Source organism: Arachis duranensis, chromosome 10 (genome assembly GCF_000817695.3).
Source record: "Arachis duranensis cultivar V14167 chromosome 10, aradu.V14167.gnm2.J7QH, whole genome shotgun sequence".
NCBI lineage: Eukaryota > Viridiplantae > Streptophyta > Magnoliopsida > Fabales > Fabaceae > Arachis > Arachis duranensis.
In genome coordinates, this window is record NC_029781.3 from 103,139,635 (window position 1) to 103,158,625 (window position 18,991).

Below are 18,991 nucleotides of genomic sequence, written 5' to 3' on the forward strand. Positions count from 1 at the left end.
AAAATAATTTATAAATTGTTTTATATTATATATGTATTAACAAAATATTATATATGTGTTAATGTGTTAATTAAATATTATATACGTACGGAAAAATAAATATAAAAGTAGTTTATATAGTATTAATGATATTATATATACGCACTGTGCATTTTTTTATTTTGGTATTATATAATATTGATAATTGATAATATGTTAATTCAAATTACACCCTATTGTATTTCATATTTCCATTCCAATCTGCCAATTCAAAGTCTCCTTTTTGAACTTATGTCCCAATAAACATAGACGCTAGCGATGGAAAACGACATTTTTGGACGGGCGACTTCAAAATGCCGACATAAGAGTTTTAAAAACGAGAAAACTGGTTGATCCTACGGTGATAGGATGACGACTGAGTTGTGCCAACGAGAAGGTTGAAGACGATCGAGAATGTTAATGTAACTGGAGGAGATAGATAACAGACTGGCAAGAGAAGATTTTCACTGATGTTGTCGTACATTATGGATAAGTGAATTAATAATGATAATATATTCCATTCCAGTTACACAATCTAAGATTTCAAGGTTAAGACGGAATATAATTTTGACAAAAAAACAAAAAAAACTTGATAATAATGAGTTTGCTCATTTTTTATATTTCTAGTAAGTATTCTTTGTGAGATTTTTTTATTTTTTTTTTTATTAAAAATACCATTTAAGCTATTATCATTATTATTGCTGAGAATATTAATAAAGTAATTTGTATTATACATAATTTTTTATTTTAATTTAATAATTGAACAACTATGAACAATTATTCACCTTTGTAAAAGTCATTCTTTTAAATTTATATTTAATAAACTATAAATTACATTAGAACTATGTAATCTTCAAATCTTCGAACATTATTTAAGTTAATTAATTATTTAATATTATTTAAGATATACCTAATCATAATTTAAAATTATATATTATTTAATCTAAATTAATACATAAAATTCTATACTAACCGCGATGTGGCCACTGTTAATATATATATATATATATAACAATTAATATATACTGGTATCGAAAAATAATCTTACTAATATTTTTTATTTAAAATTAAAATAATATATATTGATATCAAAAAATTATTAGTAAAATATTATTATAATTGTTAACGAAAAATTTAATAAAATCACAATTTAATAATTAAAGAATTATTGAAGGGTATTTAAAAAAATTATTAAAAGATATTTTAGTAAGTAAAATTTAATGACAAAAAAATAAAATTTTTGTTAAAGAATATTTTTATAAAAAATAATTTATTTTTTTTTGAAAAATGGATAAAGTTAACATTAGTTAACACAAAAAAATTTTTTAAATGAATTAAAAAAATTTTTTTAAAAATTATAAGGAGAGAAAAATGTAAATTTTACAAATAAAAAAGAGAAGAATGTTATTTTAACATTTAAAAAAAAGTAAAATTTTCTCTTTAAATAATTTTATGTCAAAATATTTAAAGTACTTTTAAATGTCTAAAATATCATGTAAATAACTAATTTATTGAATTAAATTTAGATTATAGAATTTAATTGGTAAATTTATTTTAATTATTATATATCTTCTTCATAATTGTATTTTATTGGAAATATATTTTAGAAGTTATCATTAATTAATGCGTTTGCAGTTTCCATAAACAAATTTGAAAAGATTGTTGCCATTTTTTTCATAGGGTGTTGGTGTAGTTAATTAAGTATTGTACAAGAAGTCAACAATACAGGTGCCATAATAAACTAGTGCATGTACACCACGTACCTATTTATTTTATCTTTCTTTTCTTTCTCGGAATTGTCCATGAATTATCCACTAAATGAAGGTATAAAGCATCAACGGTCAGTCACAAAAAAAAGCATCAACGGTCACTTTTTAATCTATAAAAAGATTTTAAATAAATGAAGAAATGAATTAGAAGATATGGGAATACAATCATATCAAATATCTTTCATGCTCTATAAATTCTTAAAAGCATCACAAGTAAAGAAGAAGGCCAAAAATTAGAAAATATATAAAAGCAAAAGAACTTAAGAAGCGAATTTTTTTTACTACATAAAAAATATTTCAGCAGAGAATATCACAGTTAATAAAAAAAAATAAGTTGGAGAAGAAAAGTGATACTTCAACAACTGAAGTAAAATAGACAAGTTTAATATTAGGTATATTTTAAATTTCTGAACGCAATTTTTTTTCAACTTTTTTTTTCTCATGTTATCATATAATATTCATTAAAAAAAGTCATCATGTCACCCATTAAAAAAAATAGTTAATATATGTTTTAAAGATACATGATAAATTTATTAATAATAAAAAATTTTAAATATTTTTATTTAATAACTACAAAATAAATATATTAAAAATTTAAATGAGAAAATAATAAATAAGTCATTGACCTTTTAATTTGATCTGTGAACATTTAAATTTTTGAGAATTTAAAAATATATTTAAATCTCTACTCTTTTCAAAACTTTACATATTAATCTCTCATGTTCATTTGGGTCTATCATACTCAACGGAAAAATCAAATATGACTCTCATTATACTGACTTAGTTGTTACAAATGTACACGTAATTTTTTTTTTAAAATGAGACAAATTAGACTCGAGGATCAATGTGTTTAATTTTTTTAAAAAAATCAAAAACTTATATATATTTTTAAATCTTCAAAGATTTAAATATCTGTGGATTAATAAATTAAAGATCAATTTATCATTTTTTTTAAACTTTTTATATTTTTTATAAAAAAAATTTTGTTTTATAATTTTAATACGTGTCTTTAGAATATATGATAGATAACTCTAAAAAAAAATTATACCATTCTTATCTTTATATCAATAAAATTATCTTCAATATTTTTTTCCTTTGCTTATATTTTAAATAGAATAAATTCAGACATGCATATATATTTGAGTTGTGCATATATATTTGAGTTGTGTTGCAAGTATTTATGAGTGAATAAGACATAGAGTAATAAAAATCAAGAAAATGAATGTATATGAAGTAAGACAAATAAAGGAGAAGAGTGTATATATCAACAGAAGTAAAGATAATAAATATATTTATGGAATGTAAAAAAAAAATATATACTGTGTGCAGCTACACAAATAAAAGGCAAATGGTCAAATTAATTTTTTAAAAAGTTATTTATTTTTTAAATTGGTTTTAAAATTTTTTTAGTTAAATTTATTTTTTAAAAATTTTAAATTAATTTTATAAAATAAATTTAATTAAAAATATTTTTAAATATTATTTTAAAAAACAAATAATCTTTTTAAAAACTAATTTTACAATTTACTTCACGCACAAATTTAAAAAGATTGTTGCCATTCTCTTAATAGAGTGTTGGTGTAGTTAAGTATTGCACAACAATACAGGTGCCATAATAAACCAGTGCATGTAGACCCGCTATTTTTATTTTTTCTTTCTTTTCTTTCTTGGATTCTCCGTCGTCAATTATTCTTCTTTACTTGTTCAAACTTCGACAGCATGCATTCCCCTTTTCAATATTTTTGTTAGTTCCCATAAATACATCTTCCTATAAATTATTATTATTATTATTATTTGTGATGGTACCTTGGAATCTGGGAGTACTTAAGAACAACGGATTTTGATGACATTTTGACCCGTTTGTATTTTTTTATTCTTTTTTTTTTGTGAGTTAACATAAATGAATAAAATAATTAAAAAAGGGGTCAGAAGTAAATAAATAACAAGCTCCATTTTATAATTAAATTTGCTTTAAAATTTTTAAGTTTAGTCATTAATTTAAAATTTTTAATTTATGATTTTTCATTCTTTATAAATATTATGTTGTCTTGCACTAGAAAAATAATTTGTATTCTTATAGTTTTTACTATCTAATTTAGGGTGTAATTTGGTTTTCAATTTTAATTTAATTTGATTTTGAATTTTTTTAAAGTTCTAGTGTAAATGCCGAATTTTGTCTAACATAATATTTAAAAAAAAAAGTAGTTGATAATTTAGTTTGTGCTTTTTTTTCTGGGCGAAAAAAAAATCAGTTCCATCAATAAAAAAAAGGAAAACATAAAAAAAAAGCAGAAGAAAAATAGAAGAAGTCTAGCTAATATAGCCCAATATTCCTCAAGACCAAAATAACGGCTCAAGATTTTTTATAGGACCAACAAAACATCCAATCAACAAACATGCATTGGCTGAGGCATGTGATGTAGTGAACTTAAGAAGCGAATATTTTTTACTACAAAAATATATTTCTGCAGAGAATATCACAGTTAATAAAAAAATAAGTTGGAGAAGAAAAGTGATAGTTCAAAATCTGAAGCAAAATAGACATATTTAATATTAGGTATATTTTAAATTTCTGAACGCAATTTTTTTTCTTTTTTCAATTTTTTTATTTTATCATATAATATTCGTAAAAAAATCATCAGTTCACCCATAAAAAAAAGATTTAGTTAATATATGTCTTATGGATATATGATAAGTTTATTATTAATAAAAAAATTTAAATATTTTTATTTATTGACTATAAAATAAATACATAAAAAATTTAAATGAGAAAAAAATAAATAGGTTATTAATCTTTTGATTCGTAAACATTTAAGTTTTTGAAAATTTGAAAATATATTTAAATCTCTAACATTTTTTTAAATTTGGACATATCGATCCGTTATGTTCACTTTGGCCAACAAAAAAATTAAATGTGACTTCTATTTTGCTCACTTGATTAATATGAATGTATATGTGAGAGAATTTTTAAAATGAGACAAATTAAATCTAGGAATTGTGCCTAGATTTTAATTTAAAAATATCTAAAACTTAATTGTATTTTTAAATGTTTAAGAATTTAAATGTCAGATCAAAAAGTTAAAGATCGATTTGTCATTTTTTTTAATTTTTTATATTTTCAATAAAAATTTTTTGTTTTATAATCTTAATATTTGTTTTTAGAACGTATGATAAATAAATTCTAAAAAAGATTATACTATTTTTGCTTCTATATCAATAAAAATTATTTTTAATATTTTTTTGTTAATATTTTGAATAGAATAAATTCAAACCTGCATATATATTTGAATTGTGAATTGTGTTGCAAGTATTTATGAATAAATAAGATATAAAATAAAAAAAATAAAAAAAAACAAATGTATGTAAAGTAAGAAAAATGAAAGAGAATAGTATATCAATAAAAAAGTAAAAATAATAAAAATATTTATGAAATGAAAAAAAACTTTATTATATAAATTAAAATTATATAAAAAATATAAATTTAGTTTTTATAGTTATTTTTTATTATTTTATTATTATTTAAAATATAAATTCTAATTTTTTCAAGTACTATTTAATTTTATAAAAAAAACTATAAATTTACCATTTTCATCATATAATTCACCGTAAAAGAAAGAGTATAATACTATAATGTGCCATTCTCTTCATGGAGTGTACGCGTAGTTAAAGTACTGCACAACAATACAGGTGCCATAATAAATTAGTGCACTAGACAACAAACTTTTTTATTTTATCTTTCTTTTTTTATTTAAAATTATTGGTCAATTATTTTCTTGTGCAGTATTATTTTATTTATTTCAACTTTTAAAGTATGCATGTTTTATTTTTAAATTTTTTAATCAGTTTTCAAGTTTCTATCATTAATATTATTTGTCATTTAGTATATAAATTATTATTATTATTATTATTATTATTATTATTATTTGTGACCGTACCTAGGATTACTATAAGAAGTTAAGAACAACGGATCTTGATGACATTTTGACCCGTTTGTTTTTTAATTTTTTTTTTGTTTTTGTGTGGTAACATAAATGAATAAAATAATTTTAAAAAGGGTCAGAAGTTAATAAATAACAAGCTCCAGTTTATAATTTAACAATACATTTTTTCTACAATTTATTAGGGATATCACTGCGTTTAGTTTAGTTTTTATCATAGATATATTATGTTCGTTCCAAAAAAAAAAAGTAAGTTTCTTAAATTTTTGCCCTTATTTGTTATTCTTGTGTAAATAATATCCTTTTATTGCAATTTATAAAAACAAAAAACAAAAAAATAAATATTAATAAAATCATAATAATTGACATAATATACTCAAAAAAATAACGGTTTTAAATGAATGTATTAAGGATACATTGAAATTAATTTTTCGTCTTTTTTAGGCATAATCAAAATTCTAAATATCTTTAAAATATCAATTTTTTTCCATAACAAAATTGATGGCGTCTGTATTATTTATATTGTTTATTTTTTTTTTGTCACATTTTCATCGTATGTGTAGTCCGTTTTGAGCACGTTGTAATATCTAACATATTATATTTGTACTATTTTTAAATATTCTTAATTTAATTATCTAACATTATATTTCTTAAACTAAGTTTACAAAATTAATCATTTTCGGCATCTCCTTCAACTTGTTAAATATCTCAGTTTTTAACAATTTTGTAAAGATATCTATGACTGTACTTAATTTTTAGTAGGACAATATTCAATTAAAATTTCTTTTTCATTCATTAATTGTTTAATTATGTGAAATTAAATATTAATATGTTTCAATCTTCCATGAATCACAAGATTTTTAAAAAGTGCAATAACTAATTTGTTGCTATATATTCTTTTTACCTATACTATTTTCGTTGCTTAACTTATTGTTGCTATATATTCTGTTTTTACTGTCGAGAATACTACTACTAATTATTTTTCGAAGACTATGAAATTACACCAAAATAAGATGAAATGCAAATTTTGAAGTATTTTTTTTTGTTTCAATATCTTCAACCCATTCACCCTCAGTGTAATCAACAAAATTTATTTCATTAGTATTTTCATAAAAAAATACCATCATTTAAAGTACTTTTGATATATCAAAAAATCCTTTTTGCCGCTTGCAAATAGAGCCGTCAAAATGGGTTAAACCTATCGGGCCGGCCTAATTATCCATTTAAATGGGTGTGGTTTGCCTCTAAAAATTAAGTTCGTTTAAATTTTAGGTTAAATGGGTCGAGCCCGATTAACTCGAAAATCTGACCCATCGACTAAAAAAAATACTATTTGTTTAAAATTTTTGACCTAAAAGTGATATTGTTTGTCAAAATATTTTTCAAAAAATTAAATAAAATGATAAACGGATCAGCCCATTTAACCGATCGGACTGACCATAAATTATATGGGCTAAAAAATTTTGACTAATCAAATTTCTTATTCAAATTTAGTCCAACTTAAAATTTTAAATTCATGATTATTCGTTCCTCATGAATGTTGTGTTGTCTTGCACGGAAAACAATTTGATTCTTGTAGTTTCTACCACCTTCTAATTAGGATGCAACTTAGTTTCTAATTTCAATTCAATTTGATTTTAATTTTTTTTAATATTCTAGTATATTATTCTTAAATGTTCTTGATTTAATTATTTAGCACCTTTGTCTGTCTTTCTCGATATTTTTATTAGTAATAATCTATTATCAAACACATCAAGACTTGATTTGATAAAATTTTTTTAAACAGATTATTTTATATTTGGTAAATAAAAAAGTTTATATGAGTGAGTTTGTAACCTTTAAAAGTTATGAGTATTTTTTAAAATATTTAAAAAAAAAATTTAAATTTATTTATACTTATTAAAATTAAAAAATTTAATATCACTTTGTATGTTAATAAATATTTATACCACTTCATTATGCCTCTATTTTGTTTTTTTTTTTTCATATACACCTTCTCCTTTTGTTTAATTTGTCTAATAGTGTTTCATATTACCATTTTGAAAATATTTGATAAAAAAAATAAATTACAAGATAAATTCTAACTATTTTTTTTGTTTGTTCAGTAGTACCATTATCCATTATCGTTATATAACTCTGCTATCAATTATGAATGAATCTCTACCCTAACTTGATCCTTTTAATTTATTAAACTATATTAAATATATATTAAAATTATCTAAAAATATATAATACATAAAATAAATTAAAATATATATAACTAATTTTAGTACCCACTTGTTATTTTTGTAATTTAATTATTATCCTAAAATAAAGTTATTTAACCAGCAGCGGTGTGAAGACTGTGAACCTCAATAACAGTCAAATCCATTCATCATCCGTTGCTATGGCTTCCTCTAACTATCAACAAAACGACTATTCTCCTTCTAATTCTCCTGTGATCCGTTTCTTTAAGGTTATCCTCGGAAAAACTCTTCAAGATGAAAACTTTGTAAGCATTTCTCGTCGTTTCCATCTCCTCTTTTTTCTTTTAAACTGTTTATCTTTTGAGATATTATTAAGTTCAATAATAGTTTCTCTCTTTATTCCCTTGCATATGATTTTTTTTTATAAACACTTTTCTCGTAGAACAACACACATGCATGGCTTCTTAGCTGCAAAGATAGTAATAGTAAGCTCTTTAAAATTAATAGTGTTACTGTTCATCGCTTCTTGTTATCTAGATAATTTTTTATTAGCAATAATGTAGGCTTAATTATAATTAATTTTGCAGTAGAAATAGATAAAAAATACATAAGATGAAATGAAAACCTAAAAAGTCACCAAAAAAAATGAAAACCTAAAAATATATTTGTTAAGTGGTTACATCTTATGTACTCCTGATGTATTCTTACTACAAAAGTAATTACAATTAAATCTACATTATTGTTAATGAAAAATAATTAGGTAACACTTTCACTAATCATTTTTCATTGTGCATATGTTCTGATTCTTATCATTACTGATTTGGTCACTACTAATTTTCATGTTGCAAAATAGTCCTTTGAAATTTGAAATTAGTCTCTCCTTTAAAATAGGTGAAAGATTAATCTTTACCTACATACAAAATGTAGGACTAATATGCTTGGAATATTTTATTGCACTATTTATAATTATGGGTGAAGGATGAATTGGGATTTAATGTAACTATATGATGGCTTGACATATTTGATTAAATTATTTAACATAATACATGTCAACATCTTGGTGAAGATATAGTAATGTATATCACCTTATTGTTAATATCGTTATTAACATCATATTCATAACACTGCAGAAGTTACCAAAAAAGTTCACTAGAAAATATGGTTCTAACCTATCAAACCCATTGTATCTTAAGCCTCCAGATGGTACTGAATGGAGAGTAGATTGGATCATTCATGATGGTGGAATTTTGTTTAAAGAAGGTTGGAAAGAGTTTGTTGCATATTACTCTCTTGATGATGGCCATGTGTTACGGTTTGAGTATAATATTGGAACTTCTCACATTGAAGTACAAATATCTGACATGAGTGGCCTCCAAATAAAATATCCTGTCAATGATCAGATCAAAGAGCACCCGCCACAACACAGGGTCGAGCCGGTGGAAAGGCCAAAAGAACAACAAACTAGAGATGTGGATAGCAGTCCCAACACTCAAAACATGAGACTTAACGAGGTACGGCAGAAGAAAATATCGAATGAACCACTGCTAGGAGTCCGGGGCCAATTAAGGAAAAAACTGAGAGCACCAGTGTCATCTGCTTCTAAAGGTAGACAGTTGGAAAATGACACACAAATCAGGGAAGGTATTAAATTTGAAAAGAAAAACCATAAGATGCCAGTGTCTATCAATCAAGATTCTAATGGTATGTGTCTCACGATTTGATCATCCTTTTTTTTTTGTGGATTCAACCGTTATTACTTGCAACTGCTTTTTGTATATTATGGTGGTAGCTTATGATTCTTTGTTTCCCATGTACAAGGCAAAAGAAATAGAAAAAGCAAAGATTTTGAATCTTCTGTTAGTCCCTGTCTTGCAAGACCTGAATCTCTGAAAAAAGCTAAGAAGTTCAAGTGGGAAAAGCCCTCTTTCATCATCAAGATAAAACAACTGTCTCAAATGAGAGCACCACGTGTAAGTATAAGTTAATACATATATCCATGTTCAAAATTATATATCATGTGAACCTCCATGTGCTATCATTCTTTCAAACTTTGTCTCATTTCTAACGATAATGACATAAATACGATGTGCTGCAGTACTTTCCAACTAAATTCTTCAGGAAGTATTTTGTAAATAATCCACAAAATGCTAATATAAGGTTTGGAAAGAAGTTGTTCCCTGTTAAGTTGATCTATAGGCCATCATCATGTGATGCCTTTATGTCTGCTGGTTGGAACTTTTTTGCTCGAGCTAGTAAATTACAAGCCGGAGATGTTTGTTTGTTTAAGCTCGTCAATAGAAAAGATCCGGTGTTTGATGTTCATATTTGTCGTCGACAACGCCGTGGTAAGGCAATTGTTTTTTTTAAGCTGTGTTATTCTGTAAAAAAATTAAGATATCAGTCCAACATTGAAAACGTAATTAACTTTAATAATGGAGTAGAATTTAGCATTATCCTCATTAAAAAAAATTATATTAAAAATTAATTGATTTCGTGTTTGACTTGGAGTACATTTTACAAATTTCTAATTTTTTCCTTCCTCTAAACATTTATAGCAGTAGAATCCCAATCTCAAGAGAACTATTGTTAGTTCTGGCTGAGAATGCAATTAGCTTATGACTGCAGTGACTATATATTTGGTCCTTAATGTAATCACAATTTGTCATATAAACTAATCTTATGATAAAATTTTTGTTGGTCTCCAACCTTATAGATATAGCTTGTATCCAAACTCTCCAATAAGTAAGATTCATGCTAATTTTTTTTACAATCTGTTATGATATTAGAGTCATTTTCCAAATCAGTGACTCATGAGATTCAGCTCCTGAAAGAAGTTACGGAGATCAATTCACAGAATCCCTCTTTCATGGTCAAGATAAAAGACAGTGATCCAAGAAGATCAAGGCCTGTAAGTTTATTTCTTATCTGTTACAAAACATAATATGCCATACAAACTTTTTGAGTGCTAGTTTATACTTAATTTCACAAATTGTAAGTTTATAACTATTTTTAACCATAGTGATTTAAAAATGAAATGTGGTGCAGTACTTATCAGCTATCTTCTACAGAAAATATTTTAAAAAGAATCAGCAGAATGTAAAGTTACAGTTCGGAAAGGAGTTGTGGCCTGTTACGATAATCTACAATCCGTCATCAAGAAACACCTTTATTTCGGCTGGTTGGAGCTCTTTTGCTAGAGCAAATAAATTAGAAGCTGGAGATGTTTGTGTTTTTGAGCTCATCAATAAAAAAGATCTGTTTAATGTTCATGTCTGTAGAGTCCAATGCTAGACTAATATATTATAACTTCAAGAACTAAGAGCTCGTAATTCTTAGACAAGTTAATTTTGTGAAGAATGTATCACCTTTCTTTTGTTGAATCAAACTTCTACTGTATCCTGCATAGGGATAAAAAAAAAGTGAAACAGAATTTTCATGGATTTTTACCTATGAATCTAATCGATCAACTCATTAAAATAGTATATTATAAAAAAGATTGAAAATTAATAAAATATAAATTAATTAGAATTAATTTTATGTCTATTATAATTCCAATATTTATAAGATTTTTTTTTAGAATACTATTTTACTAATTTCGTGCTTTTTATTTTGAGAGAAAATTTTTCTTATTTTATCAAATAAAATTTATAAAAATTGGAGAAGTTAAGAATTTTTTAAAAATAATTTTTGAGTCTTTTCCACATTTAAGAACCTTATTGATACATTAAAGATAAAACTATTTTTAAGTACTATCACTAGAATTTTAATCCTCTATAATTAAGAGTTTAAATATAGTTTTTGGTTTATCACTTCTAGTTATACGGTGTGTGTTGTTTTTTCTCATTTTGTGTGTATATATATAACTGCTTATATAAGTAGCGAGTTCGAGTTGGTCATGTATCGAGTTAGAGTTGGTATTGCATTGAGTACTTTCATGAGAGTAGAGACAACTCATATTGTGGGTAAAATGGTAACTTCATCATCCACCACCTCCTAAATACTCTTCTGTTGCTGTCATCTTCTTTAGCTTTTTCAATTAACTTGTCTTCTTACCGGAAACTGTGACCGTGTCTGTGAACAAGAAGAACATCCATGGCTTCCTCTATTTCCTCTGATATCCGTTTCTTCAAGATTGGTCTCGGAAAAAGCCTTGAAGATGGAAACCTTGTAAGCATTTTCTTCACTTCATATCCTATTTACTTATAATATTATTTAATGCATGCATTCCTCTTTGTGATTTTTCCCTTGTAAGGGTTTCTTCATTTATGCTTGTTACTAAGACTAGTTTCATACTTTCATTTGAATTGCAGAAGTTACCAGAAAAGTTCAGTAAGAAATATGGTGATGGTGTTCCAAATCCAGTGTATCTGAAGCCTCCAGATGGCACTGCATGGAAGATAGATTGGTCTTTGTATGATGGTGTGATTCAATTTGAAAATGGTTGGAACGAATTTGCTTCATATTACGCTTTGGATAATGGCAATCTGCTGGCGTTTGTGTACAATGAAACTTCTAACATTAAAGTACACATTCTTGACATCATTTATGGCCTTGAAATAAACTATCCTTCCTTGGATCACATCGGCCATGACAATTCGATTGAGATCTTGAATGAACTGCCGCCACGAGGCTGGCCGAGGAAAAGACTGAAAGCAGCACCAGAAGTATCATCTCCTTCTACAGGTAAAATATTGAGGAGTTCTGTCAAAACTGGAGATGTAGAAAAGGGCCCTGATAAACAAAACTGGATGCAGTGTTGCAAGAATGAAGAAGCTAGTCAATCTTAAGAGACAGGTCTTAAGATGCCAACAATTCAAAGTGCCAGAGCTGATCCTGATAGTATGTAATTTCATGAGCAATTCATCCTTTTATTTTCGTAGATTCTAATGTATGTCTTTCATTTTCGTAGATTCTAATGTAATCCTTTGTGGCTAAAATGCATAAATCATAGTTACAAATTCACCAAATATGTATCGTACGCATATGCGTACCATACCAGACCGTATTGCATTTCATGTAACTATGCAATAAATATCTTATTGTTCTTAGGCTGTGTTCAAATTTTGTTGAAATGAATAAAAATTACTGTGTTGTTTGAAGCTTGAACTTAGCTACAAGTAACTTCTATGCAAATTTTTATGGTGTACATGTAAAGTTGTTCAAGAAGCAAGGAAATTCAAGTCAAAGAATCCCTCTTTTGATAACTAGTAGATTTCGGTCCCAAACCACTAGATACGAAGCACTTTCAATTTGCTAAAAATCGATACAACAAATTGGAAGTGGAAGAATTATACGCATGAATATAAAATGGTGGTCCATCTGCAAGTGACAGTGTGCCTATAGTTGCACAAGTGATTTAAAATAGCGACATGATGACACATGTCACTCCACTAACAAAGTTGTGTTCATTGCATCAAATTTTGATTGAATGGGCCAAATATTTTACTGGATGGCCGGCCACCGAGTAATACAGAAGGCCTAGTGCTTCAAACGGTTTAATTAGAGGTTAAACCAAATTTAAATATAAAGTATATGGTCAAAATAAATATTGGCTGAAAAATAAATAATATAAATCCAGTTCAGTTAGGAATTATTGCATGATAGAATAAAGAGACTCTCAACTGTGTCACTGTGTAGTGAAAGGGAAACAACAGACAATGAAACCGAGAGGTATCATTTCAGTTATATGGGCCATCGCCAAATCATGTCACTCACTGAAGTTACATAACGTAGACAATGAGAATTGAACTTACTCCTTCAGTTCCTTGTAAATTATTTTCTCCATATCATATCATTAAAAGAGAAATTCTTAGATTTCTTCCTCTACATCAATTAAATTTTTGTTCTTATCACTTATTTTTTTTGTCGTATTTTTTTAAATTTCATAGATAAAATCACTTTATAAAGAAAATCTTGAACAGCAAACCATCGCTAGATCTTCAGCCGAATGTTGAAATCAGGAAGGATTTGTAAATGCTCATGAACTTAGCCACAAACGCTGCCATTGTCAACATATAGAGCAAAAAGAAAAATATACCGTCAGCAATAAATTCTTGTACAGGCCAAACATATATCATAGTATATAAGATTGTAAGTGATTCTTGGATGCTTCAGGAGAGACATGAATTGTGCTTATAATCATATCTTGAAAAGTCACTCCTGGTGGCCAAGAATACCTTAGTATGGGGTTGCTTCAGTATAACCCCATTGCTACTCACATATTTAGACCATTACAAATGCTAATATAGATAAAAAAATTGTCTATAAGAATTTGCAATGGTTAGCCCACAAGCTCACAAGATATAGCTAACAATTTGACTTTGACCACAATGGAAAAATACCTTCTATGTGAAAAATGGCCTTCTGTCCAAGTCGCATTCTATGTTCCTGTTCCAATAAAGGGAAAAAAGAATAAGAGACTCCATACTTCAAAATAGAGGAAAAAACGGCCAGACAAAATCTTCTACTGTATAAGTATATATTAAAGCACTTACATAATATGCTGCCCAATGGCATACTTCATGCTTTAGTTCATAATCCAATTCCTCAGCAGTTCATAAAGAAGCATCTGAAAGAACAGCCAACAGATGCAAGTTGAAGTCAATGAGTCAACTAGTCACGTAAAATAGAATTTAACCACAACATATGCTCTGGATCAGCTAAACCAGACCTAGTTCTGCATCCAGTATCCTTAATACTTCCCATATAAGTTTTAGAATGGAATGAGGAAAATTTGCAAAGGAGGGCATTTACCTTCAAAATGATCTCTGGGGGAATGCAATTGATTAGCAGCTCATACACCTTTCCTCGAACTAGAAACAACCTATAAGGCATATATGTGTGAGAGACTAAGCACTGTGATAAGAGATGTAATGCATGACACATAAGGTACTTAGGTGAAGAAATTCAGATTAAATTGAGCACACTATTGAATATGAAACCAGTAGACCTGATTGTGATTTCAATGCTCTAGCAAAATATTTATGAGGAAAATCTAGAGGGTAAACTCTGTATAAAGCAAACCTTTTGGGCTCTGTTCCTCATTATATCAGATGGAATTTCGGAAATATATTCCTCCCAGTCCATTGGGGGAATTGCTTGTTTGTTAGTGAAAGGATACCTAAAAGAAACACAGAAACATGCAACAAAATGAAATAGAATTAATGGCAGCAGTTGCCATTAAGTTGTGCCTTAGAATTGAGATGATGAATTAAGGTGATGCATCCAATATGGTGAGAAATCCATGAGGCTTACTGTTGTACACGGCAAGTCTCAAAAGACAATATGGCCCTCCTTAAATTTCTATTTGATTTCTCTGCTATGCGACTAGCAAAACCAGGGGGAAGATGCAGCCCTTCTTTCTTACCAATGAATTCCAAAACTTCAACAATCTGCCACAGAGATTCCCAAAGATTAAGTACAGATAAATATTCAAATCAGAAAACTAGAGAAGATATAATCAATATAATAATAGTACTCCTTTGACACTATCTTATATACAGTGGATACTGGATACTGGTCAGTAGCATATTATATTATATCATATTGTACAAAATTCAAAATCTAAACAAGAGTGAGAGCAGCTTCAGATATATTGAAACAAACAGCCAAAATATACCATTATTATCAGTGGTTAACAAGAGTGAGTTCTTAGTTTTCTTTCTTTCTTCAACAAATAGTATGAGTTTTTCTCGACTGAAATACTGAATAGCAGTGGTTAACAAGCATATCTAAAATTCTAAGTAGAGAACATGCCAGAAAAGCTTCACAAAGTAATGATAGAGATAGTTGTAAATCAAACATTGCATTTATCAGATAAGCAAACTCATTCTATACTCAATTATATTTCCTTTTTCCAACTTTCTTAATCAGCATAATATTGTGCCTACTTCAATAGGAAATTAGGTAACAAAAGCTACTAATTAGTGCATCCCCACCAGAGAAAGGCAAAGAGCCACAATGATGAAAAATATTTTTCTTATAGAAACTGGAAAGCAAAAGATAGTTTCCTTTCTTCCCCTAGCTACTGTAGCATATATTAAGTGCTGACCTTATCTTCACTTGGTGCATTTATTCGCACATTCAGACAACGAGAGCGGATAGCTTCTGTGACTCTTGAAGAACTATTGCAACACAGAATCAATCTGCAATAAGCACTGTACTTCTCCATGGTTTGGCGGAGAGAATGTGGTGCTTCTCTAGAGAGTTTGTCCACATCATTGAGCACCAGTACTGATATGGGACAAAAATATCAGAATGCAATTGTCAACAAAAAATAAGAAAGGCATAGCGAAAGCTTTTAGTCCATATATATTAATTATAAAAACCCCAGGGGAAAGCGGTTGCCCCTTTAACATTGCCAAAAATAAAGGGACAACAAGAATACTTTCAATTAGAAAATGCCAGATCAAACAGCAATATAACAGTCCAAGATAAAATATTTCAAAAGATGAATAAATACAGGAACCACGATGACAAAATTGTGCAAAAAATCCGACCAAACTTAGTTGACTATTGGAAGGTGCCTACTTCCTATTTGATTGAAACCATACTCATGTAAAAAATTAAAAACAAAGAATCCAAGTTACCTTTAAATCCTTTCTTCCCTTTGGTATCAATGGGTCTATTCTTAGCCATTTCTTTGATTATTTCTTGAACAATGTATCTATCCTGAAAACCTGCATCACTTGGACTCATTTCAATGTGGTTGGCACTTGATAGTGTTGTCAGCTCATGATCAATCGATCTACTACCAGCCTGAAACCAATTCTCAAGTACTTTAAAATAGAAACAAATAATTTATAAAATGTCAAATTGCCAATTATTCAGATTGCTATATATGTAAACCATTGGAATATAATTCAAACATAATCTGTTATGCATCATAATCCACATGTGGGGGAAAATAACCCAAAATTGAACAAGTGTGATCCCCTGTGGCAAGCACACACAACAGTGAGTAACTTTTATAGGAATGGGATATCTTTTTAAGTTAAAAGGATCAACACAAATATTTTGAGGAACATTGAGGCATTCATTATTTTCCAAGTCAAGTCATATAGTTTACATATTATTGCCTCAGAATATTTTTTCTTTGAATAATTATAATCTTTTAAAATCACATATTAGTGACATGTTGATATCAGCATCTTCAGGACTTGAAAGTTTATCAGAGAAAATCTCCCCAACCATAATATAAGGAAGTATTTCTAATAAGCCGCAAAATAAGGAAGAAGGACTTGGTAAATAGAAGGAAGCTTACATCCACTTTCCAGGTCCTGTTTTCCACCTTCACCTACAATGTATATGAAAAAAAAAAATTAGAACAAATCATATTGCGGGCGCCAAGACAATAAACCAAAACTGAACTACATTACTCACTACTCATGTTATACAAAATTTCCTTTTACGTTTTTTCAGAAAGCAAATCACTTAACACAAATAAGGCACATGAGAAAGCGAAAAACAAGCAAACAAATAAAAAGGTCAGAAAAGAACCTTTTCAGCACCAGGCCCAAACATTTGGCGGAGAAGAAGAGCCATTATTAGAGTTTTCTCGCCAGAACCAGGTGATCCATAGAAGAGCAAATGGGGTCAATCCTGTTCTGTAACCTGCAACAAGTAATCACAGGGAGACACATCCAAACACACATGAATAACAATAATAATAGTAAACAAATTAAAAACTTAAGCAACAGATTGATTAAATTACATTTACATGCAGAAAGAAAAAGGAAGGAACAGTACCAATTTCTTGAGATTTTGTGCGATGTCGCCATGGACCATAACCTGGTCGAGAGTTTTAGGCCGGTACTTGTCCACCCACAACATCCCTTTGCCTTATGCCTCTTGTTAGCCTTCAAGTGTTCAAACTCAACCATGAGTCAAAGAAGAAAGAGATGCGCATGTCACACAGGAGTACAGATGGCAAAGCGCCCTGCCCTGCCCCGGCCCACCAAACCCTGCCAGAAAGGGCGCTGGACCAGCCCAGCTTGCCAAAGAAAAATAGGCTAGATATAATCCACCCCGTTTTTTGGTGGATTGGCAGGTTGGTGGCATATATATTAAAGAAAAAATCTCATTTTTGTCCAAAACAGTTTTCAAACAACTGTGCCAATTTCAATAACACAACGCCTAATATATTTATGCAACAATTAACAATTTCAACCACTTCAGACATTTCAACAACAATACAAAAACAATTGCAGAAAATACATAATAAATAAATATTAAGAAAAAAATGGCATGCAGGAGAGAAACTACTCGTCCGGGAACGTGAAGAGTACTGCCGGAGAGAATGACAAGATTAGAGCTGCCAGGAAGAGCTATCGGCGCCAGCCATCAGTGCTGTGAAGATAGAACGGCGAAGGGAAAGCCGTGAGCACACCGTAATGAGTGATGAGAAGCTGACGAGAGGCGAGGCGAGATAGGAGTGTGAACATTTTCTAAAACTTAGGGTTTGCATAGATCAAATACAAAAACATAAAAATTTCAAAAATTCGCACCAAAAGAGAGAGAGAAGCCGTAAGTTGAGAGAAATTAGGCTATTCACCAAAACATTAAAATTAAAAATAAAAAAAAGGGCAACCCGGTGCACAAGCGTCCCGCGTTTAACGCAGGGTCCGGGAAAGGGCCGCAACCAAGGTTGTAATGTACGCAGCCTAACCTGATAATTAAAATTAAAAACATTAAAATTAAAAATAAAGAAACAAATTTTCAGTACGTCTTAATAGAACTTAATCAAAAGAGCACAAATTGCAGTAAAGGAAATCAACGAGGGAAGAACATAACAGGAAGAAATTGCAAATTGAACGATTAACAATAACCAGTGACTCGCTAATCACATTTAAAAAAACGCTGAAACGAGGGCAATGGTACAAACCAGATAAGAAGCAGCTTGCGTAACGGAGAAAAACGACACCTGCCTCTGCTCACTGGGTAGTGCTCTGTTCGGCCGCCAGTGAGGGGTTTAGGGCTCGATAACGAGTTAGGTTAAGCACTTAAGCGCATCTCTCTCCTTTAGTGGCGGGAAAGGGAAGCCCGCGTTTCCTTTTTTTCCCTTCCTTTTTTTTGTATGGAG

The 18,991-nt window shown here is 28.7% G+C and overlaps 3 protein-coding genes and 1 pseudogene across 5 annotated transcripts in view; 2 read left to right on the plus strand and 2 right to left on the minus strand.

Annotated features, from left to right (window-relative positions):
• The window catches only part of LOC107471772 (replication factor C subunit 3), a 35,014-nt gene that overhangs the window by 15,075 nt on the left and 948 nt on the right, over nt 1-18,991 (minus strand). The window contains exon 1 of one of the 2 annotated variants that reach the window (XM_052255004.1): nt 18,794-18,867. The exons of the other annotated variant lie outside the window; for it this stretch is intronic. The gene's annotated coding sequence lies outside the window, so the exon portion shown is untranslated. Of the gene's footprint in view, nt 1-18,793; nt 18,868-18,991 lie in introns of those variants that run through there. 2 annotated transcript variants of the gene reach the window in all.
• LOC107471777 (B3 domain-containing transcription factor VRN1) lies at nt 8,061-11,307 on the plus strand. The gene is made up of 6 exons (XM_016091276.3): nt 8,061-8,216; nt 9,042-9,612; nt 9,730-9,881; nt 10,007-10,256; nt 10,698-10,819; nt 10,957-11,307. Exons 1-6 carry the CDS (start codon nt 8,112-8,114, stop codon nt 11,200-11,202), a joined length of 1,446 nt encoding a protein of 481 aa, XP_015946762.2. The 5' UTR covers nt 8,061-8,111; the 3' UTR covers nt 11,203-11,307.
• LOC107471775 (B3 domain-containing transcription factor VRN1) overlaps nt 11,590-18,991 on the plus strand; it is a 59,204-nt gene continuing 51,802 nt past the window's right edge. The window contains exons 1-2 of one of the 2 annotated variants that reach the window (XM_052255007.1): nt 11,590-12,078; nt 12,222-12,705. In XM_052255007.1, coding sequence (XP_052110967.1) covers nt 12,004-12,078; nt 12,222-12,698 — 552 coding nt within the window. In that variant the 5' untranslated portion in view covers nt 11,590-12,003 and the 3' untranslated portion in view covers nt 12,699-12,705. Of the gene's footprint in view, nt 12,079-12,221; nt 13,022-18,991 lie in introns of those variants that run through there. The other variant, XM_016091274.2, reaches the window with a different exon arrangement.
• The window catches only part of LOC107471779 (replication factor C subunit 3-like), a 6,126-nt pseudogene continuing 956 nt past the window's right edge, over nt 13,822-18,991 (minus strand).

Excerpts from the sequence above, each read along its gene's own strand:
- LOC107471777 (XM_016091276.3), top strand. The coding sequence starts at position 8,112 with ATGGCTTCCTCTAACTATCAACAAAACGACTATTCTCCTTCTAATTCT. Across the intron at positions 9,613-9,729 it reads TATCAATCAAGATTCTAATG|GCAAAAGAAATAGAAAAAGC; the intron begins GTATGTGTCTCA and ends CCCATGTACAAG. Across the intron at positions 10,820-10,956 it reads ATCCAAGAAGATCAAGGCCT|TACTTATCAGCTATCTTCTA; the intron begins GTAAGTTTATTT and ends AATGTGGTGCAG.